Source organism: Carlito syrichta, unplaced genomic scaffold (genome assembly GCF_000164805.1).
Source record: "Carlito syrichta isolate Samal-C Ts95f unplaced genomic scaffold, Tarsius_syrichta-2.0.1 Scaffold118959, whole genome shotgun sequence".
Lineage (NCBI taxonomy): Eukaryota > Metazoa > Chordata > Mammalia > Primates > Tarsiidae > Carlito > Carlito syrichta.
The window spans coordinates 321,973-347,159 of NW_007063055.1; the positions used below are offsets into that span (position 1 = coordinate 321,973).

At 36.4% G+C, this 25,187-nt stretch overlaps 1 protein-coding gene across 1 annotated transcript in view; it reads left to right on the forward strand.

The window, feature by feature from the left end:
* LOC103249307 (receptor-type tyrosine-protein phosphatase kappa-like) overlaps positions 1 to 25,187 on the forward strand; it is a 308,462-nt gene that overhangs the window by 265,608 nt on the left and 17,667 nt on the right. Inside the window, exon 7 of the mRNA XM_021707499.1 lies at positions 2,659 to 2,833. Coding sequence (XP_021563174.1) covers positions 2,659 to 2,833 — 175 coding nt within the window. The remainder of the gene's footprint in view (positions 1 to 2,658; positions 2,834 to 25,187) is intronic.

The following is a 25,187-nucleotide window of genomic DNA, read 5'->3' on the forward strand; positions in this document are numbered from 1 at the left end:
AGTGATGAGAATTATATCTGGGCACACTGGGAATTACAGATGTTGAGAAGTGCTTGAGGAAGGACGAAGAGCGGTCTGCAGATTAGTAACCAGGATAATGGCAGCACTTCCTGACGGATAGTGTGAGGTACTGGACAAAGTATCCTCCTTTGAGGAAGTGGTAATATGACAAGATGGAGTACGATTGTTGAGAGGGATACATGAAGGGTACTCAGAGTCTTTTCACGAGAGGAAAAGGGATTTGAAAGGCATAGAACTGAAGGACTCAGATGGATGAGTACATTTGCAGGAGAATCTAGAAGGTCGGACAGATAGCAGAAATTGACTAGCCTTGCAAAGAGCTGAGAAATATAAATGACAGAGAGCAAGGTGACAGGCTGAGAGCACAACTGAGAGGGGAAGTTAGAGGAATACCAGATGAGGTTTTATGCAAAAGTAAGAAGCATGGAGCCTTGGTCTGCCTTCCAGTTAGAAAAAGTGTATGGAAATGATGTGCTAATTGGAAAAAAAATGCAGTCAAAGATTTGCATGTGTAAAGATTTTGTTTATGTGGTTTATAGGGAAAGAGAGTTTAGGCTAATTTTATGGATTTATATTTCAGCGTTCTTGAATATAAGCTGCTTTTTCTCCTCATTATCCAGGGGAATGAGCAAGAGATCTTGGTGCAAAAATCATGGAATAGGGTGGGTTAGGAGAGAAGAATTAGCAAAACACCGAATGAATGAAAAATGGCAAAATTCTAATTGGAACTTGGTGTCCTTAGGTATTCATGTATGCATATGCATACTCTACATAATATGCATATATGTGATTCTAGGTATGGGGAAGGGTATTAAAATATACAGTGATTTTAGGATTTAGAAAACTATTAAAGCAATAGAGTATCCTCTTTATCATTTACTTCTTCAAAAATATACAATATTTTAAACATAATGATAATCATAGAAAACAATAAAATAGCCATTACACTATCCACCACCCTAATTTAATAGGCATTAACTTTTTATATATTTTTGTCTCATTTCTTATTTTTGTCAAGAATTTTTTTTTTTCCCTGGGATTTCAGCACCCAGACAATGTAGTACTAGTCAGTGAAATGCTGGAGATAATGAGTACCAGAAAATTGTCAAGTTTTCAGGAATTTTGAGTGCCAAATGGTCCACACTGATAATTTGAACATGACCAGAGTGGGGTAGTTACACCACAGAAATTGACCAATGCCACAAATTAGCATTTTGTGATTTTCATTGAAGAACTAGTTTCAGATTTTGCCAACACATTGCTGGTCTTAATTTGCTTAGTTTAACTGCTATATTATTTTATCGAATGAATACACACAGTTTACCTATCCACTGCTCAGAAATATTTGGATCTTTTTATATTTAACTATCACAAACAATGCCGAGTTCCACATTTTTGTACATATCTCCTTGATTACATGTTCAAGGGTGATTCAAATGTAGAAACCTAGAAGTGGAATTGCTGGATCCTGACGTTTCTGTATCCTCAACGTCACTATCTAGTAACAAATCATTTTCTAAAATTGCTCTAACGGTTTCCATTCCACCAAAAATTGTATCTTTTTTGTTTCTCACATCTAGTTGTATGGAATATTTCAAGTAGTGTGAATGGATGCCAGAGATGGCATTTCCCCAAGAAATTTGGTTGAGGTTCTTGTCCACTTCTTTCTCACAGTTGTAGCTTCTTTTTGCCTTTTGTACTCTCTTTGACATATAGAAGTTTTAAATTGTAGGTTGACAATCTTGTTTTGCACTTATTAGACATACACATTTTCTTGTTTTATAGCCTGTCCACCTTTGGATTGAGTTATATATCTTTTTTCTTATTGAACTACAGAATGTGTTTACATATCCTGGATATTTATCTTTTGATGGCCGTTTCCTTGGCAAAAATCTTATCACAGTTAGTGATTTTTTTCACTTTATTCATGATGTCTTTGAACATATACAAGTTACAAATTTTATTATCGTTGGATTGTTCAGTCATTTTCTTTATAGTTTACACTTATTGGTCTTATGCGAGGTGCCCTGATATCATAAATATGTTTTTAAGATTTCATTTTGAAGGTTGACAGGTATGCTTTTAACGTTTAGGCTGTTTTGACTACTTCTTTGTCACTAATGCCAAAGAGAGAGAAGTTAGCAAAGAGTACGGTTTTGGATTGCCTCTGAATTATTCATCCGTATTTTATTGCCATTCTCTGGCTAGCACATGCTACATATTTGGAATACAAAGATATATAGGGCATGGTCTCAGTCTTCTGGTGGTGACAAACTTGTTGCAGCACACGCACTATAGTAGGACTAAAAGAATTTTGTGTGTATACCCTGTGAGAGTGTGAATCATTTGCCATGGTACCATTAACTCTCTGTTAATTCATTTACTCTGGTGTTAATTCATTTATTCTGGTGTAGTAGCAATTTTGTGGAAAACCAAGATTACTACTGTAGTGTCAGCCCTCTGCCCTTTAAAGGATACCAGTTTTTACCTTACATCCTTTTCCTGACTGAATGACAATGGTAAGAATTTGTAGGTCTTTTGCAACAAGAATAATTTATCACAGATATTGCTTGCTAAGATGCTTTAGATTTATAGAAGGTTAAGAACCTGTTTTTAAAGATTGGTTTCCGTTTGCAGAGGCGAAATGGAGAAGATATACCAGTAGCCCAGACCAAGAACATCAATCATAGAAGATTTGCCGCTTCCTTTAGATTGCAAGAAGTGACAAAAACAGACCAGGATTTGTATCGTTGTGTCACTCAGTCAGAACGAGGTTCTGGTGTGTCCAATTTTGCTCAACTTATTGTGAGAGGTAAGATAAAATTGTTTTCACTTCATGAAATTGCGTGGCTTCATTAGAACAAAAGCAACTCTGTAGATATTTTGATTGATTTTTAAACCACAGTGTTTTTGATCTCAAGTCACTGTAAAAGCCATATCATTATAAAAGCTCTGATATTGTCCTAAGATAAAATTAACACTATAGTTGTAAAGTTTTTTTTTAAGTTTCTAACAAGTGTTTTCCATGGAAAGAATTGTTTTTACAATAGTCTAGTAGGTAAAATGTAAACATATAAAATACTTCATTCAATATTGCCAACATCTAGTTTGCATTTTAACCTTAGATCTAGTTGTTCTTGCTTAAAACAGTTCTGCAGGTGCTACATTTCTCTAAAACATTGTGGCAATGTAGTCAAGGTCAAAGGTTTTATTTCCATGTAGATTTATACATTTTACCATGATCAAAACTCAATAGTAAATGCTCACTAATTAATACCTTTTATAGAGCCTTAGAAAGTTAGGACCGCCAAGCAATCCTCATTAACATACTTGGATACTAATGTCAGGGATTATGATTTATCAATATATATCTGTATTGAAATGCTGGAAAAATATATACAAATACAAAATGTATATTACATTCATTTAAAATGCACTGAGTCCCCGTGATATTCCAGGCACTGTTCTAGATAGTAGAGATACAATTGTAAATAAAATACAAATTCCCTGCCCACGTGGAGTTTAATATTGAAGTATGTTAAGCACACTATATAGACAGATATTGAAATATGCCAAGTCATAGTGTGTGTTATGAAGAAAAGCGAAGAGACAAAATCACAGAGGATGTTGATTTAGTTCAGGTGGCATGGAAGTCTGCTGTGCGAAGGTAGCAATTGAACTGAAATTTTAAAAAATGAAGACTTGAGCCATGTGAAAATTTTAAAGGGAAAGAAGCTTCACTGGATGTTATCTAGCATCAATAAGGCTGGCACAAATGAAATGATCAATTGTAAACTGTGTAAGTCTCTTTAAGGAGAAGTTTGGGAGACCCCAACAAGAATGTGTAAACTAGGCTGAGATTGTTAGAGGTTTCATGGAAGGCATTCTTTGAGGAAGCATCTGAAGGTTGAGACAAAGTTGCCCAGGTGAGGAGTCTGGAGAGAGGGGCAGGGCAAGAGATACACCAATAAGCAGAGAGCACAGCACATGCCAAGGCCCAGGGGCTGGAAGGAGGATATGAGATAGCTCTGTATTGTAGTTAATATATTTTATAGTGGCTGGTGTCAAATATTTTTTATATATATTATTTCAAGATGTATTTAATTTTGATACTTTAAACTTTAATACTTTTAAGGAGAAGGAAATTGAAATTCAGACTATTTGATAATTTGCCCAGAGCCATGAAAATCGAATAATTGACTGAACCAGAATATAACCTCCTGTTTTTGACTCCTTGTGGTGAGCTCATTCTTTTCCGCCCCAGCTTTCGCTCATATTAACATTTCTGAATAATGCTTTTAGCCTCTTGTATACTTTTGTCTTGGGAGACCCCAGGGCTCATGTTTTTTTAAAGTTCATCTTTGTGGATTAAATATGACAATATTCAATGAAACTTCTTCCCTGTCACCATAATAAACTCATATCACCTGTACAAGTCCAAATTTATTGAATAATAAGAAAATATGATGGTATTGCACTCCAGTGTTTAGGCAGAGAAACGATTTATCACATGTTCACATGTGCGTGTATATACATGCTTGTTGAGATGTTCCGGCATCTCTCTTCCCTGAGCCTAATTTTAAAAACCTGAAGTTTTCCTTGGGTAATCTTCAGGGTGATTAATATGCTACGGATTCAGGAATGTGGGTGTGCTGTTGAATTATCATACTCAGTATATCTTTGTAGTATGGTATATGAAGGAGATAGTGTCTTCGTCATGTACGCAGAGTGCTTTTGAATACTAAACAGTGACATATAACACATATGATATTATATATAGTTACATATATATAACTATTTACATTTTTTTTCAACGAAGGTCACTAGTGATGTATTTATTGGATGGGTTGTAGAAAACAGCGTTGATGCTTATATCCAAGTGCTCCCTCTATGTATCTAGTTCCTTCTTTATGGGCATTTTCTGCCTGTCTATTTTTTAAAAGGAATCCTTTTGTCATTGCTGATATCCCTTTAATCTTAATTGACAAGTAGATTTTTATCATCATTTTTAAAGCCTGATTTTTACAGCTGTTCTGGGAGTATTACTTGTGAAATAAATAATTATTTCGATAAAGTTTATAAAAGGAGGGTTCTTTATCCCTCCTTCCCTCCCTCCTCCCTCCCTCCCTCTCTCCCTTCCTTCTTCCTTCCTTCCTTCTCCTGCCATAAATGTTGTTTTAAAATTTTATGTTGGAAAAGTTGGGTTAAAATTTGATGTTGCTGAGGTAAGAGGCTTGCCTGAGCTCATGCATTTGAGTCCAGCCTGGGCAACTTGGTAAGACCTCATCTCTACACTAAATTAAAAATTAGCCAGGCATGGTATTGCATGCCTATAGTTCCAACTACTTGGAAGGTTGAGGCAAAAGGATCATCTGAGCCTAGCAGGTTGAGTCTGCGGTGACCATGAACATGCTACTGCACTCCAGCCTGGGTGACAAAGTGAGACTCCAACTAAAAAAAAAAAAAAAAAATTGATGGTGCTTTGAATGTGCTCTCCAGAGTTTGCTAACCTTTTAGAAATATATTTTGATAGTTTGGGCTGTTTTATTTTTCTTTCCACATACTTTAGGCTGTTATATATATGTATACTTATGGGTGATACTTTACTTGCTGTTTTATTGGACACCTAACATAGAAGAATACATTTTCTTGTTTGTCTGGATAACCACCAAATAAATATTACTGACCAAAAACATACCCTTGGGGGTCAGCTGTCCTGGTGTTGAAGCAGTGCTGAGAATTAACTATGCTGACAGGTCCTATCGCTCATTGGCACTTTTAAAGTTGACATCCTGTTACATGGGTACAAAAGATGGTAATTTTAAGGGAAATTTTTGGGGCAGTGATATGAATAGTCTTTAATAAGAGCTGGCATGGTATTGCCTGTTGTCAAAGATGACCCAAGGGTAAGAGTTTATTAGTGCATTTTCTCCTAAACTGGAAGTGACAGGGCACGCTTAAGGCTTTTTTTGTTGCTGTTTGTTACAAATGAAAATTTCACTGCAAAATTCTCATGCTGAAGAGTATTGATCTATGTTTTCCCACAGCCAGAGGAAGAAAAAAATAGTATAGTGAGACAGAATTTCCTTTGTCATGATTTTAACATTGCTTCCCGATCATTTTGAGTAATGATAATGTTTTCAGCTTGTGGAAGCCAAACTTTATTGACAGAGAAGTTTTTGCAGAGACGAGATGAAGAGCAGACATTTTTGTTCAGAGTTTTACAAAATTGAAGTGTAAAACAATGTGAAATGCAGGTTGAAGCGGTATTTACGAGTTTCAAACTGAAAGCACCAACTTTGGAGTCTAATTATTTTGCAGATTGTTTTGCCTAGTCTCTACCTCTGTGATCTCCTTCCTTTTGCACCTGTCTAAATCAGGCCCACTTACATTTTTAGCCAGCTGACCCACAACCTTCTATAACGTTCTCTGATTGCTATACCTGACACTCGATTTCTATTTAAGTTGTTTGTTTTTGTGTCTATTACTTTTACCTGTGAAACTACAGTTACATTTGTAAGTCCTTCAGTTTGAAAAGCACAGTGTTTTATTTGTCACTGTTAATGATTTGATTATTAAATTTTAGTGTCAACTGTTCACCATTATCAAAATGCACTGGACATAAAATTGTTTAATAATATTTTCATCTTCCTAATGAATAACAGTGACCTCTAGCTGCAAAACTAGGTGACTAGCAATCCATTTACCCAACATTATTCATCGTAGCTACCAAACTGTACTCGGAGTTGGTATTTAAAATTTAAGAAATTCAGATTTATGCTAATATGTTCCTTTGCAATACACCATACACTAGCTTAAGCATAGGATATTGACTGACTTTGGGGACTGGAAGGTGCAGGATAGGCTTCATGGTTGTTTGATCTAGTCATCAAGGATCCAGCTTTCTTTCCAATTCTTCACTCTACAGTCCATGGTTTTGGCTTCTATCCGAAGCCAGGTTCACCTCCTAGTCATATCACAGTAATATGACTCCATACTTTGGTCTTATCCAACTGGGGATAAAGAGGGCACTATATCCCAGAATTATCAAAATGCATTGCTGAGTATTGGAGAGACAACTCTTACATCCAGTAGAGAACTTTTGTACACAGGACTCCAGATTATAAACAGTGCTATTCAGAGATATTCATTTTATTTACATAAGATAGTAACAGAGGAACCATTTCAAAAAAAAGATACTACTTAACCTTGAAAAACATACCTAGTTTGGAATATGGTAATATTGGAGAAGGGTGTTATACTAAGCCAAGTAAGATCATAGATAATCAGTGGGATCATAGCTCAAGGTAAGCTGTTCATGGGTTCACTTGCTTAGTACCAGTTACTTACTATACATATAAGAAGGAAGTCAAAACTAATACATGGTTTGTATTTGAACTTTCCAGATTCTGCTTTTACTATAATTATTAGGAGTTTATGTTCTCTCAGAGTTTATCTAGTTCATCTTTGCTTGATTTAAGCACCTATAACAATCTTTCCATAAAGACATTCAGTACTTTTCTGAAAATTAACCAATAAAACTGTTTAGTAGAAGACACAGCAGTGGAACTGACCCTGACAGACTTGATGTACTCCCTCTCACCTATAGATGGAATGAGTTTTGCTGGTATAACGGAAGTGATGATGGCAGTTGTGCTTTTTCTAGTGTCTGAACCAGATTCTTTCCTTGCTCAAATGAACTAATAAGGGTAACTTCAACATGAAATATTTTTGATTTAAAAAACAATCTTGATTTGACAAGTATTCTAGTCTTTTTGTATATAAAATTATGCCTGAATATTTTATTATGGTATTTTTATATTAGAAGCAAGCAAGGACACTGGGAAGTGGAGAACACTTTTCTACTACTTTTGCTAGTTGGTGACAAAAGGCAATGGAATTTCTAGCTTGAGACCTTTAGCGGTCTGCTTAATATCACACAGTATTGATTTTTAACTAGTTTTTGTAGCAAACCTGTCAGATTCACAAATTCATATAAAGATTCTTTTTCTTAATGGTGATTTGAAAATCTCTTTTCTTTACTTCTATTGTGAAAACCAGTCAACTTGACAAGAAGTTTGGAGTTATCTGGGAGAGTATAGTTTAAACAACTATGTTTTATAAAACTGGAAATACAATGAAAGTCTTAGAATACATTGATAAACCACAAACTCATTTCCTGAAATGCTCCTTCATAGTTAGGAAAGCACATTCAGTCAGTGGATATCAAATGTCTCAAATTCGAAGGTGTCTCTGGATATCTCATATTTAAAAATTATACTTTACTACCCTTGAGTATGACAGAAGAAACATTTGGAGTCTCCTCTCATTCATAGCACCTACTTGTAATTCAGGTGATTCAGTGTTTGAGATGTCTGGTACATATTTAAATTCAAAATGAGCAAAGGAGTACTACATGTTCTTATTTCAGATAGTTTATTGTGGTGCAACCAGAAACTGGATACTGATTTGAATTGTTCATATAATCAGTTTAGGAATACCTTGTCAAAGCTGAAAAGCATTAAAAAATAATTATAGCACTTATGTTTATTTAAAAGTAGTATGGCAATGATGACTTTTAAATTTAATATTAATATTGGCTGGGACTTAATATTATTACTGACGTTCTATTTGATTCACTTCTGTGTCCCATAACTCCATCTACTTCTTCCAGTATTTTCCTCCAAATTTCCCTATAGCTTCTCTTCATGAATGGTAAAGTGCAGCCGTTGTTTATCCCCGAATGATTATTTTCATTTTATTTATTTTCTCTTGGTTTATTTTTAAAATAAAAATGCAATGCGATGAGAATTCTTTCTCAATATATTTTCATAGGTGATTCACGTGTATAGCTCACAAGAGTGTTTAGCAGCTGAGGTACTGGTCACTGCTCTTTGGAGCGAATCTTTGGGGAGTTTGCCTTTGATGAAGCTGGGAGCCTCTTAAGAATTTTCAGAGAATCAAGGAAGAAGCAGAATCATTTGCATAGCAAATAATTATTTCTGCTGAACTCAAGGGAATTTGGTTTCAGAGTGCTGATAGTAGGTCTATGCTCTTTTCCTGAGTTTCAGTTCTCTTCTCTTGGAGATTGTGAAAAATGTAATCTGGGCCCGTTTTTACCAAGGGACTTATATCTACTTCATGGACGACAGTGTCTTTGTTATTTATATTCTCCTCCTTGTTCACCATTTTTCTTTTCTTTACCCCAAACCAAAAAAAAAACAACAATGTCAATTTGAACTAAGATTTTTCAGTCTCTCTGGGTTTCTTTGCTACTTCATTGGAAAATCAGCTAGCAGCCTTTATTGAGTACTTAACATAGTAATAGACACCGACAAACATCAAAGAAATAGCAGGCATGGCACAGTCTCAGCCCTCTAGTAATTTGTTTTTTAATTCTATATAAAATGTAGAATTATTGACTGTCTTGGCATAGAATTTTTTATTTAGATTTTGGTCACATTTTTAATTCTATAATAATAAAAAAGATTTCCTGGCAAATAAAAAATAGCCTATTAAAGCAGTTATTCTATTAAAACACCTTATTAAGCACTAATTTTGTAAATAATGTTACACTGTGAGCATCGTATTGAATGTTAATTGAACTGAAGCTCTACAGCTGGCAAATAGAAATCAATCAGCGAGAATAGAGAGATAATTTGTAATGTTTAGTGGTGTAATGAGTAAAGATGGCGCTGTAAGTGTTGAGAGGTAACATTGCTTCATTGGTTTTCTTGAGTCTTTCTCACTCTCCCATCCGCTTTTTCAAGACAGAGTCAATAGCAGCAGCATTTACTACCGGTATATGACTTACAGATGAGTTTTTGTGTTTAGGTTTGCAGTTAGCAGAAATTATTTGTCATTTAAATATTCACGTTTTTTTAAGCTAGCTAACACACATTTTGCTTACTAGTACCAAATGTGATCAGGAACCTGCTATTAAGAGTACAAACAAGAAAATACACAGAGAACATTCATGAAACGTCAGGTGGAATACTTACAAAGAAGACAGAGAATAATACGCATTTGTTTGTTATGAATACATCAGTCAAAACCAACTTGTTCAAAGTTTATGATAGAATCACAGACAGCACTCTCCTTGTCTTTTGAGTTAATAGCATAAAGAATGTTTTTTCCCTTTTCTAGGAAACATTTAGTGTAGTAAGAATTAAGAACAAGCATAAGGTCAGCACAAATAATGCAGGTAAACACTTAGAAAAAAAGAAGAAAAATTGCACCATTTCAGTATTAAAAGTGAGGATTTAGGGACTGAGAACTGGACAAAGATGAAATATGAGGTCTGACAATTAGATTTGTAAACCATCCTAGAAAAAGTGCTACTTACTTCATTGCTGAATATCACTATGTTCACCTTTGAAGTAGTCCTTTTGGGAAGCTATGCACTGATGGTGGCAGCTTATCCGCCCGTCAAAGCAATTTTGGGACTCTTTTTCTGGAATGACCCCAAGAGCTGTCACCATTATTTGTTGAGGTCTGAAAATTAAGTTGGAGAACTTGCCCCCGTGCGTGTCCATTGGCAGCACTGTACAAATAACTATTGGAACACCCTTCCTACTCACTTGATATGGCCCCCCAGTGATTTTTTTCTTTACCCAAAGGTAAAGGAAACATTGAAAGGAAGACACTTGATAGCATCAAGGGTAATGCAACAATGGCTCTGATGGCCATTCCAGAAATAGAGTTCCAAAATTGCTTTGACAGGCGGACCTAGGTGCTGGTGTTGGTGCATAGCTTCCCAAGGGGAGTACTGCAAAGGGTGACCATGGTGATATTGAGCAATGAACGTATAGCCCTTTTTCTAGGATGAGTTCACGAACTTGTCGGACCTCGTAATATGGCATTATATGGGGCAGTTTTTCTCAGCACATAAGTGTACATCAGCCTTTTCTTATACGACTTTACCTTAGCTCTGATGTTTGTTTTTAGAGAAATTGTGGCCTATGGATGTGTTCTTATCTCTTCCAAAGTGTAGAAACAGGGATCCTTTTAAACTTAGCCTTGTTATAGGAATAAAACACTCTTTTGCTCTCCCATTTCTGCTTTCTGAGCCCTAACCTAGGGAAATATTTTGTTGTTTCTCTATATTGTTTTACAATTTGGAATCACAGATTTAGTCATGATGGTGCAGAATCTGTCGTTGTGTTAAAACAAAGAAACAACAAGTGGATAATTACCTGTACCCTTGTTAGGAAGAAATTTTACCCACATGGTTATGAATTCTTTTAGTCTTCATGTACATATGGAGGTTACCATTGCTACTTTAACGCTGCTACCCCTACCAGTGGCTTCCTTTCATTCTAAGAGGGGAGGGGAATTCACAATCCTTTCCTGTTCCAAAGGCCCTAAATGAAGTATCCCCTGGCTGCCTCTCCAGATTTGTGCCCTACTGCTCACCTCCTTCCTTACTCCACAGTGGGCATACCAGCTCTTCCTGGCATCTTTCTGCTGTAGGCTCTTCACACTTGCTGCTCTCTCCAGCCTCTCTTTGTTGTTCTCAAATGATGCATACTTTCACGTTTTATTTCATTCAGATTTCTACTCACTTCCCTCCCCCCCCGCAAATACCTAAAGGCCAAATGGCAATTATTTTTTAGTGCAGAGGAGAATTCATTGATTTTGTTTTACAGTTTTTTCTCCACGGTTATTTAGGTCAGAGTTTTTGAAAGGTGTTTAAAGTATGTGCAGAACAAGACTGTAGTCTCAAAATATTTTTGTGTTGTTGGAGCTATTATAAATAGAAATCTGTATGTATGAAATTTGTAATACGTGTGTAAATTGTTTCCTTTGTTTATCCATGTTTTATTGCATAGTCTCTGGGTGCCTAGTGTCTTTCTTTACCATCACTGCCGCCACTTTGTCCCTGTCACCGTCTTCTCTTTTCTATACTTCCTTAAAGAGTCTCCTTGTCGGTCTCCCTCCAGCGAGCACTTACCTTCTCCAAATCAGTCTTCACACAGATGCCAGAGTTACCATATGATACAGAGTCAGTCTGAATATGCTCTCCTTGGCTTTGCCAGCTTCCTGTTCATGTAGTATACATTCCAAGTGTCTCATCACAACTCCAAGACCTTGTTTGCTCCAGCTATGCTCACCTCCTCCAGTCTCTCATGAGGATCTTCTTTGTTCACCAATCTCTGGCAACACTGGCTTCCTTTCACTTTAACACACTGTGATTTCTGCTACCCTAGCACCTTGGCTTTTTCTGTTTGCTGCACTCCTTGGATGGTCTTCAAAGTATTATTGCATTTCTAGCATCTGCTTCTTCCACTCGATTGATGAAGTCAGCGACTGTTATCTTTTGCTTGTTCACAATTTAGATCTCTGTAGCCAGCACTATGACCAAAGTCCAACAGATATTATCAAATATTTGTTGTCAAAACAAACAAGCAAACAGTGTGGGTTATACAGTTCCTTGTGAATGACATGAATTTCATGTGTAGAGTGAGGAGGGGAACCTCCCTGCTGCCTTTGATGGTCAGGGTGTATGCTGAGGAGGAGACATTCTTTCCGACTCTTGATGGGTGGATAGTGGAAGATAAGTAAAGGACATTCTGAGTGGAGGGAATGGCATTGGAAAGCACACATTCTTGTGGACCAGTATTAAATATTGACTACAGCACAGTGTTTTTCTGGGAAGAAGTCTGAAATGAGCCTGAAATTGTACATTGATGTATGACTTGGAGGAATTTGTGTGCCACCCTAAGAAATATAAATGCATGGTGTCTTTTAATTTGGAATTTTGCAGTAGGTTAATCATGTGTTCTTCTCTGTCTCATAAATCCAGGATAGGAGGATGATTTGGAGAGTGGTGACTTTTTAGGGAGTAAGTTTAGGAAGCTTTCATGATCCTAAAAGGTTGAATTGGTGACAGGTTCTGGGAGTGGGTCAAACATGAGAAATTATGGCCGATGTAAGAGCATTGTGGAAGGACAGCAGGAGGAGCAGTCAGAGGAGTCTAATAGATTTTTAGCCTGGGATGCTAGGTGAAACATCGACAGAAATTTGAAAGACTTACTGAAGAACTTATTTGAGAGCATAGAGAATCACTTCAATTGTCAACTTTCGATTGTGGTATCTAGTGGAAGGTATCCAGTTTTAAAACTTTACACATGTGGGCAAGTCTTAGACTACTTGCAGGGTATTAAGTTAAGGATTCAATACAAGATGAATTGAACAACAGAAACTCCATACATAGAAATTCTTTGTATTTCTTAAGCTTCTCGCTCATAGCCTTTAGACAGTGCTATTAGAATTTTTTATATTGTTAAACTTAGGATAAAACAGATGTACTTAATTAAATGGGGAATTTAGAAAGAGAAACCTGACATACTTATATATAATGTCTTTTAAAACTTTTATATGCTGGGTCTTTAAAAAAATTATCTTTCAGCATCAACAACCATGGGTACGCATTTCCATGCATAGAAACACATGTAAGATATATCATCTGTAAATGTTTTGTTTTGTTTTGTTTTGTTTTTCCCTAATGTTTCATGGAGATTCCTGGCTGGATTTGAGGCCGTCCATTAAGTAAAGATCTTTTCCTTGTTCTTTGTAAGACTTTCTACTTCATAGAAATAAAGCAAATTCTCAAAAGACTTCTCTGCTGTTCAAAATTTGATTGCTCCTCATAATAATACTCCTAGATCTGTCTTTTTCTTACATCAGTGTTTTAAAGGGTTGGGAGAAGGTTTTTATTTATTTATTTATTTTCCCTAGGACTTTTGGCCAACAGCATTTCTCACTCCTCAAAGGATGCTATTCACTGCAGTGGGAGGTTTGAAAATATTTACTTAAGGGTAGATAAAGAGTTCCCAACGGCCATAGTTTTCTTATGTTAAAACCCCCACTGGGTTTGACATTTCTGTGTATTGTGCTGGATTGCTGAAAAGTAGTTACCCATGACTAGACTGGGTGATGCATGGAAATGATGAGAAGCAGGGTGTTTGGAATTCAACACGGATGGTAGAAATGCAAGATGTCAGAGAAGCCATATATTAAAGAGAATTTGAATTGGAAACTGAATCCCAATCTGCCACTGGGAGCATTTTGATCATTTTGATTTATTAAACTTTTATAACAGCACTCAGATGGAGCTGAATTAAAACCTTTAGTCTTGGATAGTTTATGGTGCACCAACTACTAGGTTACTGGTATCATTTTGAGGATTCTCTTAGCATCAGCAAAGAGGGGAAGAAATGGATGGGTGAGAAACTTACTTTAAAAGGCAGTTTTCACTATTTCTTGCATCTAACTTTAAATCCCTTTTTTTTGTTTGCATTGTGTCAGGGATAAACTTGTTTTGCAGTTTCCACTTATTAAGTACCTTAGCATTTGGAATTTTACTATCAAACATATTTGAAACTCCAGTAATTTTCAGATTGAAATATTGCATGTATATATATGTTATAGGCTATCTTTTCTTTTTTATTGTGTGCATAGGTGTACACTTAGAGGCATTTTTGTCTGTGTTGCTGAGGTTTATAGATAACTATGCAAATAGAAATACTAATGCAATTGTGAAGCCTAACTTGCAAATAAGAATATATTTTTCTGCAACTATTGGAATTGTGTACATTGGGTCTTTTAAAAGTCATCTTTCAGCATCAGGAACCATGGGTAGTCTTTTCTGAACAGCAGCTCCATAATAAAGAGAAATCAATTACTATTAGAGAGGCACTGTAGGTTAAAGGCACTACAGGTTCACACTTGGTTCTGTAGCCAGGAGAGGGCACTTAGCTGTGAATCAGGAATGATGCAAAAGATGGATGAGACAGAGTTCAAGGAGCAGTAATGTGAGGGTCCAGGACTATCATTTTAAGCTGTCTCAGCAGTAAGATGGATGGTTTGGTAGCAAAAAGTAATAATACCAGATGATGAAAGATGCATCTCTGCACCCTAAGCCCCAGCACAGTGTCTACCTGTTGGAGTTTCTGGGCCATAATGATTTCTGATTTGCAACCAGTCGGGTTTGCTACATTAAGCAACCCAGATTTTTGGCAGCTGTGAAGGAAGCAAGTAGCATATCAAACACTCCTGCACATTGTAAATTTAATTACCTCATATTTATGCATAGTAGTTGTTGACAGGAACTTGTAAGCTATGCTAATATGGTAGGTAATTTGTTACCTCCAGAAATCACTTTCCATGTGTCTTCTGATCATTATCATGAAACATGATAAATGATCTAGCCCATGAGGTATAAATGAAAATGAAATGGATAATTGGATTCTATGTCTAAATTGTGGCTGGAATAGTCACAGCAATTATAATTGAATTTATCTCATAAAAATGCATTTGGTAATATATCAGTGACCTTTCATCATCTTGAGCCTATGGTGTTCTATGAAACTACTCTTAAGATGATTGCAAAAATTTTTCTTAAAATTTTTAAAGACTATCTTCCAACACTTGTATGTTCTACTTTCTTCCCTTAGCACCTATATATTTTTAAAATATCTTGTTTATCTACAGTGGTTTTAAACAATGAAGACTGATAGTTTTTTGTTTATACCGAAAGTGTTTTGTTTCCAAAGCCTTGATCAAATGGCTTAGGAATGGTGCGAGATACCTTGAGATGGTTTTTATAAATACCTTTTTATCATTAATAGCAGATATCTTTCTGCTGGGTGATGGAAGTGTGCCACCTTGCTGAAGTGTGTGCTTTCTTTGATTCTTATGAGAAAATGTTTCTAAAGTACCAAAATTTTTTTTTTTGTTTTAAATATCTTCAGACTTTTATCTTTTTTCTCTTTCCATTTCTCATTAATTCTCCTTAAGTAACAAAATGATTTTATTATAAGCATAAATCACTATTAATTTATTCATTGATTTGATTAACATTTTTGAACAGTTACCATAGTTTAATCATTGTGTTCATTGCTAATAAAATGTCTAAAATACATAATCTTTAAGCTCTGTATATAGCTATGGGGATATCCAGTCATTAAATTATAGCATAATTTCTTTTTTGAACCTTATTCTATATTTCTCCTCTAGATTTTTTCATGAAGGTCCAAGAAGCACATAAAGCTTATGTTTATGTTTCTTCTTTGTATTTCTAACTAAAAAGGACTATTCCAGATTTGTTTACTAATAACTGTGTAGAAATTAAAAAGTTATCTGGAAATGTGACTTTTCTTTTGAATGAGATATGTCAGTTAGCAGGGCAAGCCCATAGGGATGTCATTCCCTTTTTGTATTTTTTTGCTTGAAATTTCCCAAGATTCCATATCCATTAGTAGTGAACACAGCTTAGCTCCAGCTGGTAAGCTTATTTAGTGACAGTTGTTATGGGATGATGAACCTGGTCTAGATATTCTTTCTAGTAAATGTTAGTTTAATAAACCAGAATGGAAACATTTAATATACTTTGTAATAATTTATAATATTTATAATGCATTTACAATGTACCAGGTGCTGTGATGGTTGCTTTACATACATTGTTTTTCTTTTTTAATGATGACAGCAACAGCTCTTAATATGCCCTTTGACTCAAGGGGATTTGAGTCTGACAGGTAAATTTACTCAGATCACATGACTGCAAAGGCTGGCCCCAGATCAGAACCCACCACTCATACTCTTTCACCTCCCCATAGTAACATTAGGCTATACAAAAATACATCAAGTTAATATAATGACATCAAGAAAAATACTACTTGGAGCAAGATTTAAATAAATTTGGATAAGAAACAGATTTATGAGATTTTCCCTTCAGTGTTAGTGATTCTACCTACCTGTTGTTGTGATCATTATCTTGTCACTTAAAAAAAAAGTCCATTTACTTTACGTTGCTGGGCTACTGTTTTTAGCTGCATCTTGCCCTGAGAAGTAGCAGGATAGCTATAACCTACCATTTTACAGCACTGGCTCTCAGTAGAGGGGCAGGAGATGTATGATCCTTTCTCAATCAAGTATAGGGTATCTTTAGAACGATTTATGATCACCACACATGTTCTTTTCCCAGATTCTGATGTACTAATCTAAACATGTGCCCACACGCATGTGCACTCATATGTGCATGTACACACTTACTCAACCTAGCTTTCAGCAAGTCTTTGATAGAATCTAGGCTAAGATCAGCTGGCACAAGTGGGGTTTATGAAAAGCTAAGAAATTATCCTGGTATCCCTCCTGCATTCTTCTCCTTTGAACATTTTTCTTCGATTCTGTGCCAAGAATTATGAGTTGCCTCTGTAGCTCTAAACTTTGAAAATATTTTAAATGTCTTTAATAATAGCATGAGATTCTGTGGATTTCAGAGCTTCCTTGATTATGAAAAAAATAAATTTCCAGAATTCAGTAGCCTATCCTCTTTCTAAAGTAATAGTGCTTAGTAATCAAAGAAAGTCCATCAGCCCTTATCCTTTATTTCCTTTGAAAATTAAAAACACCCTCCTGGGTGGGCTCAGCAAGGCCGGTTTTTCTCTGGCCCAGTCATCTTTGATCAAATCATGTGAAAATTTCAGACTCTGCTTTCTTTATTTTCTCCTCTTTCTACAGACTCCCTTTATTAATGTACTATTTTCAACTTGATGAAATCGCATTGGAACCTATTCGTATATGATCTGGGGGACATTTTCTCCTCTGCTATTTAAAGTAGGAATATAGTCTGAGGAACCCTTCATGTTGGAAGTCAAATCATGAGCCAAATTTCTGTCAAATGACTCACTTGCGGGGGAGATTTATTTCTGTGTTTTCTTACCTGGGTGAAAACCTAGAAAGATGCGACTGCTGTTTGGTTTCACAGAGTTTTTCTGTGAACTAACAATGGCAATACAATCATACTTTAAATGTCAAGATACTGGTGACCCGAATTGGCATGATTCAATGTAATGTTTAGTAAAGAAAATTTAATATTTTCATAATAGAGAGATTCTATTATATCTGCATGAACTATGATAAGTCTATCATATTTAAATGAATTCTAATAGATAATTCTCAAGAGTTTATAGTTATAAAGCGGAAAAGGTTTATTTGATGCCTTTATGTGATGTAATCATCTCATAATGTGTTTGACATACAAAAGTGAGTATAAAACTCAGCTGCTCCCTTTGACCTGGACTTGATCCATTTTAAGATTTGCATGCCTAAAACTTTGCAAATAAGCATTCTTCTTTCTTTTGATGTCAGGGATTCTCGCAGAAGTCAGAAGATCTGGTATAATGAAGTGTAAAAGTAATTATAGTACTATAAGAAAGGGATTGGCAGTAGTGGGAACTGCTGGGGCAGTGAGGGGTGCACACTTCACCAATAAGGGTGCCTGATCTTAAACCAGGTGAGGTGGGCACCAAGGTGAGGCCTAAACTTGCCTGTACAATGACCGTTATTTACCTAACCCTGAATTGTACCCCGCATCTTTAAAATTAAAATAAAAAAAAAGTATAAAAGTAAAAAATAGATGTTCCAGTCTTTGTGATTAATTTAGGAATTTTCAAGAGAAATTGACAAAATTCAACTTTTGCCATAAATGCTGACTTTAAAATTTAAGTCTCAGGATGAGATTCCACTTGGACTTAATGGTGCTTGCAGGGGGCGTTTGTGGATTTTCTGGGCAAGAAGCAGGGACAGTTTGTTTCCTGTAATGTTGGCATTCAGAAAAGTGTACATTAAAAGTATGGATTGACAAATGTATGTCTTGATAAATATTACCAGTACTCCAGCAGTCCCCCTCCTTCTGTTCCAGTTAATACCATCCTCCCCTAGGATAAACACCGTTCCTGGCTTATGACAGTAATGCATAACATAGGTACATGGAATTTTAAATAAGTTATACTCTTATCTGGCTTCTCTCAATATTAAGTTTATAAAATTCATTCATATGGTTTGTGTGTAGTCACACATCACACATCATTGCTATACGATATTGTATTGTGTGACCATGCACAAATCATCGATTCTACTAATGATAGATATTTTGTTCTTTTTCACCTTGAGTTATTTACAATGGTTGTGTGTGAATATACTAATATATGACTTTTGAGGAATAGATATGCTTGTTTTGGATAGCATGTACCCCAACATGGACTTGCCAGATCATAGGATATGCTTGTGTTCAGCTCTAGTATAGATACTGGCAGACAAGGTCTGCATATGTTGTATCTACTTCATGTCTACTTCAGCTTTCAGCATGAAGTTTTATATCCTCATCATTGATATTATCTTATGTTCTATTTTTTTTTTTTTTTCAATCGGAGTCTCACTCCATCGCCCAGTCTAGAGTGCATTGGCACACTCATGGCTACTCCAGCCTGGACCTGCTGGGCTCCAGCCATCCTTCCACCTCAGCCTTCCAAGAGCCAGAACCATAGGTGCATGCTACCACACCCGGCTTATTTTTTGATTCATTGTAGAGACGAGGTCTCGCCAAGTTGCCCGGACTGGTCTCGAACCCATGGGTTCAGGCATTCCACTCACCTCGGCCTCCCAAAATACTGGGATGACAGGCTGAATCATGGAGCTGGCCAATTTTTAATTACCTCGTTTTGTTAATTCTTTTCTTTGTTTATAAGTGTATTTACTCAACAAGCATTGATTGCACTGAAGACACAAACTCAAAGGCAAATAATACAAAGCTCTTGCCTTCAAGAAACTCAATAAGTGAAAAAAGAGGCCAACAATATAGGTAAATCTCTTACAGGAAAAGGTGCATTTATTTCAGGCTGGAGAGAGTATGGTGAGGAAAGTTTTCCAGAGGCAGTAATAACTGAACTGAGATCTGAAGATAAAGAATTTTGCTAAGTATAGAAATGGCAAGAAGATACTCAAGGCAGTATATAAAGGGTAAAAGTGGGACGATTTTTAAGAGAGGTTTTTCCCATAGAAAATACAAGTTGTTAAATGTGAACATATGATTGGGTTTCAAGAGTGGTAAGACATGAAGCTGGACACGATCAGGGGACAGATCGTGGAAGGGAAGTGTATTTTATTTTAGAAAGATTGCATTTTTGAAATGCTGCATTAATAAAACACCATAAAAAAGTTAGTTGCATAAAACAGTAAACATCTCATAATGCTTCCATGGGCTATATACATTTGGAAAGAAATAACAGGGATGGTCTTTCGTTGTCCCATGATACTTGGGTCCTGAGTTCAGATCAAATTCAATAGCTAAAAGTGATTTAACTCCTGGAAGCTAGAATCATCTGGAGACTTCTTCATGTGCAAGTCTGGCACTTGAGCTGGGATAATGTCATTGGGCAATTGAAAACTATACATGGTGGGTCAGGGCTTCAAGAACAAGTGTTCCAGGCTCCAGTGAACAAAGAGGAAGTTACCTGGTCTCTTGTGGCCTAGCCTCAGAAATCTCATTCTATCACTTCCCATGTGTACTCTGCCTGTTGCAACAGGCGCAAGATCTCAGATTAAAGGGGCTAGTGTTTGAAGCCCAACCTCTTAGTGGGATTGTTATCAGTGAATTGATAACCATGTTTTCAGACCATCACAATCACTATTTTATGCCTCTGTTTCATTTTCTATGATATCTACAATGCTGTAATAATCACAAAACTATCTAGTACAGTTCTGTCTCCCTCTCCCCCCAGGCCATTCTGACTGTGACCTGAATATCTTCTAGTTGGCATTAGAGAACACAATCTTGATCATAGAACTGACATATGATTTATAAAGAAGAAAACATAGATTTACACAGAGTAAATTTATTTATCTGTGTAACATGGTTTGCATTTATATACTAAAATAACTTTTGAAAAAGGCACAAATTTGTGCCTGGGTATTTTAAACAAATCATTGTATCTTACGGTAATGATACATCTGGTATACTTTTATGATGAATTTGCAAAGTTATGTCTTGAAGTTTGCCTAATGTCAGGCTCTTTATTTAAAACTTGCACATAGATGCATAAAGATACAGATTTTAAAATATAGTCGTATAGTACCGGAGCAAAATTGGTAGCCTTTACTTACGATATGGTGGTCTCTCAGCTATCAAATATATTAGTGTGTCATTTTACAAAAGCCATGTCAGAGAAATATGATTCTTTCTTCTCTTCTTTATATTATTTAAAATAATATGCTTCCTTTCTCAATTTTTTTTTTTTTTTTTGAGTTGGTGTGGGTCTTACTCTGTTGCTCAGACTGGAGTACAGTGGCATGATCACAATGATCATGGTTCATAGCAGCCTTGACTTCCTGGGCTCAGGTGACCCTCCCACCCCAGCATTCCGAGTAGCTGGGACTACAGGTATGCACCACCACACCTCGCTTTTTATTATTTTTTAAAAATGAGACAAGGTTTTGCTATGTTGCCTAGACTGGTTGTGAACTCCTAGGGCTCAAGCAATTCTCCTGCCGTGGCCTCCCAGAGTCTGGGATTACAGGAATGAGCCACCACACTTTGCCTTCTTTCTCAAATCTTCCTCTTACATCCACTGTTTGAGGTACTGTTTGCAAGAGTCTTCAGTGTCTGTGAAAATATGAGTATATTTTACTTGTTATGTTTTTTCTCCCCTTAGCAAATTTTCAGTTGATCTGTCTGATTTGGAAAAGGATGGGGAATTTGAAGTTCACAGAAAAGAGTATATAAATAATCTGGATTGGTAGCCATTTTATATTCTTATTTTTTAAAGACCTGGTACTCATCAAAGTGGACTAGGGAGTTTCTTGTTAAATAGGAGCAGTAGCTGTGATAGAAGAGCCCAACTACTTAGCCATATAATTGCATTACTTATACCTGGAAACCCTTTATTTTACTATTCTAGAAACTTTCTCTTGCTGGGCACTGATAGAGGACAGAACTACAACTGTGCTCCAGTGTTTTATATCTTAGATTATACGACTTATTTTTATATTATGAATGTTGGCTAACCCATCATGATGTGAAAGTTGGTGTGTTGGAAGGAAGTAGAAATAAAAGATCTTTTGCTGGCTGTGCTGTCAAATTAGTGTAAAATATACTTGGGCAGGTAACTGTTTATCTGGTTTAACATCTCAAAAAATATCACCAACTTGTTATTTTATCTGATGGGTCTGTAGTTGTTCTTGTCTACTTCGGTTTCTATCTGATTGTAAAACTAGATTTGGTGATTTTGATGGCACTTGGACTTTGGGGGACAGGTATTTTGGCCCCTAAAGGAATGCTCATAGAACTGGATGATTAAAATAATTATTCAGCAGTCCTTGTAGTTATGATGACCACATTGATGGTTCTGTTTTATTGCATTGACTTTAAAAACAAAATCATTATGCCTGTACACTCTCTAATTTCTCATGAAAACCTGCCTTTTTCAGTTCAGACTTAAGTAGTACATGGAAATCTGTCTTCTGATCCCCTGCTAAAGTATTAGTGACTCTTAAATAGTTGCCATCAACGATACCTTATCTAAAGTCAGTGACTCCATCTGCCAAACTCATTTCTCATTAAAAGTTCTCTGTTTAATTTTTTTTTTTTTTTAGAGTCAAAGTCACTTTATCACCCAGGCTGGAGTGCAGTGGCACACCCGTGGCCACTGCAGCCTCGATCTACTGGCCTCAGGCAATCCTTCCACCTCAGCCTTCCAAGTAGCTGGAACTACAGGCATGCGCCACCATGCCAGGCTAATTTTTTGATTTATTGGAGAGACGAGGCTTTGCCAAGTTGCCCAGACTGGTCTCGAGCTCGTGGGCTTAGGCAATCCTCTCACCTCGGCCTCCCAAAGTGCTAGGATTATAGGCATAAGCCACGGCACCCAGCCTGTCTCTTTAATTTAATACACAGTGATTAACCCAATAGGATTTTTTGTTTTGTTTTGTGTAATTCCAAACTGAGGAACTGTTCTATAATTACTAACTTATGTAATTCGTTCTTTGGAATAAATATACACGAAGGGATGCAAAAAAAACCCCAGAATGATTTTTTGAAGGGCAGGCCCCTTGTAGTATGGACTTCCCCTGCTAGGTAAATGTTCTAGGTGTCCATCGGAATAAGTATACCAGTCACCATTATTCAGAGAGGCTGTGTTCAGCTTCAGTGGATTTTTTTTTTAAGATTCTTTCAGTGCGGTTGCCCATTTCATGATGGGTGGTTTACACAAACAACCTGCCCACACCATGCTGTGTCCAGCAGTTTTGATAAAAAATGACATGACCCCTGTGGCCCACCCTCCTTATTCTTCTAATCTTACTCTGATGTACTTTTTTTGTTTCCCCGGATGAAAAAAAGTCCTTGAAGGGAAATGCTTTGCCTGTGTGGGGAAAAAAAATGGCAGAAGCACTAAAAGAGATCATAATCGAAAAGTGAAGCATTTTTGACCAGTGAAAAAAATGTCTCGATAGATATATTGCATCCAACGGAGAGTGCTTTGATGATGGCTGAAAGTTAAACAGTTAAAAAATAAATCACAATTTTTTTTTATTAAAAAAACTTTCGAGTTTTTTGGGTCCCTCTCCTAATTTGGAAATCTTTCCATTATGAAACTGAGTTGGATCTGTATAAACTAAGACATATTTTCTCTGCGGTGTAGATTTTAAAATAAGTCTCTTTACTGAAAATTTATGTCTTCTGAACTGACCAGTGTCTTAAAATTATGACTGCTCTACAATTAGAGTAGACACATCAATTCTGTTATCTAGAGGGACTGTATGTATGACTGAGGTCTTGTTCCACTGGCTTTACTATGTCATTACAAATTCTTTTTCTTGAAAAAAGTACATGTATCCATTGTTGCTTGCATAGAGGAATATGTCTGGCCAAAAGATAGCCAGTCTGTATACTCCAGAAACAAGTAGAAATAACAGGTAAAAAATAGTTCCCCAGATGGGCTGGGGTAAATAAAGTCTTGAATTTTTCCTACCTGGAAACCAGGATTACTGTGTGGAGAAAGTATTGGTATCTCCTGATTTCATTGCAGGTCTGAGTCATTACATTGAAAAAATGGCCATCTGTCACTGCTGGCTTCATACGCATAAAAACCCCATTCATTATTTTGAATTGACTTGGAATGATCACAAAGTATGTATTTACAATGAACATATGCTTATTATGTCTTATATTACAATGAGTCAGTACAATGGAGTGTTTAGACCTAGGGAGCAAGTTGGCAAACTTATGTTGTGTTTGATTGCAATTGTTGAGAAATTTTTCTAATTGCATGGTTTTAAAATTTCTTAAAATTTGGAATTTAGGCTCATGAGACCTTTTAAAATGTGTTATATTCTAGATGTGGAAGACTCAAGATATTTTTAATGATACTTTTTTGACATAAATACATTTCGTGTATACATGTATGTTGTATATATGTATGCACACACACACACAGAGAGAGAGAGAGACTATATCCTCATTATAGAGATTTTGCAGTGGAATTTTTTTTTTAAATGACACCTCCTTTACTTAATTCAGCCATTGTGTTTTAGAAGGTATTAACATAAAATGAACATAAGTAGTGTCACCATACTCCAAATACTTATGCCTATAATCTAGAATAGAATTATAGCCGATATTTTATGATGTAGGCATATTTAACATATTGCTGGAACATATACCAGGACCCCCCCAATGATAGAATTATTTTTTGAGAGTGGGCCCCTTGTATTTCAGGCATCCCTACTAGGTAAGTGTTCTAAGAAACCATCTGCATCTGTGTCCCAGCTAGCATTGTGAAGAGGCTGCTTTTGGCTTCAGTAAATTCTTTTTTGGAGATTCTTTCAACACATCTGCCCATTTAATGAAGGATAATCTAGGAGAGCACCTGTCCACACCACACTGAGTGTTCAGCAGTTTGTGACCATAAACATCATGACCCTCATGCCTTACCTTCCCTATTCACGGGATCTTCCCCCAAGTAACTTTTCTCCTTTGTTTCCCCGGATGAAAAATGTCCTCAAAGGAAAACATTTTGCCAATGTGAAGAATGCGAAACAAAAAACAGCAGAAGCCCTAAAAGGCATCAAAATTGGCAAGTTCAAAAACTGTTTTGAGCAATGGAAAAAGCATCTTGATTGGTGTATTGCATTAAGCAAAGAGTACTTTGGCCGGGCTCGGTGGCTCAGCCTGTAATCCTGCACCTTTTGAGAGGCTGAGGTGAGTGGATTGCCTGAGCCCACGGGTTCGAGACCCGCCTGGGCAGGCGAGACCTCATCTCTACAATAAATCAAAGATTAACCGGTCATGGTAGCGCACGCCTGTAGTTCCGGCTACTTGGAAGGCT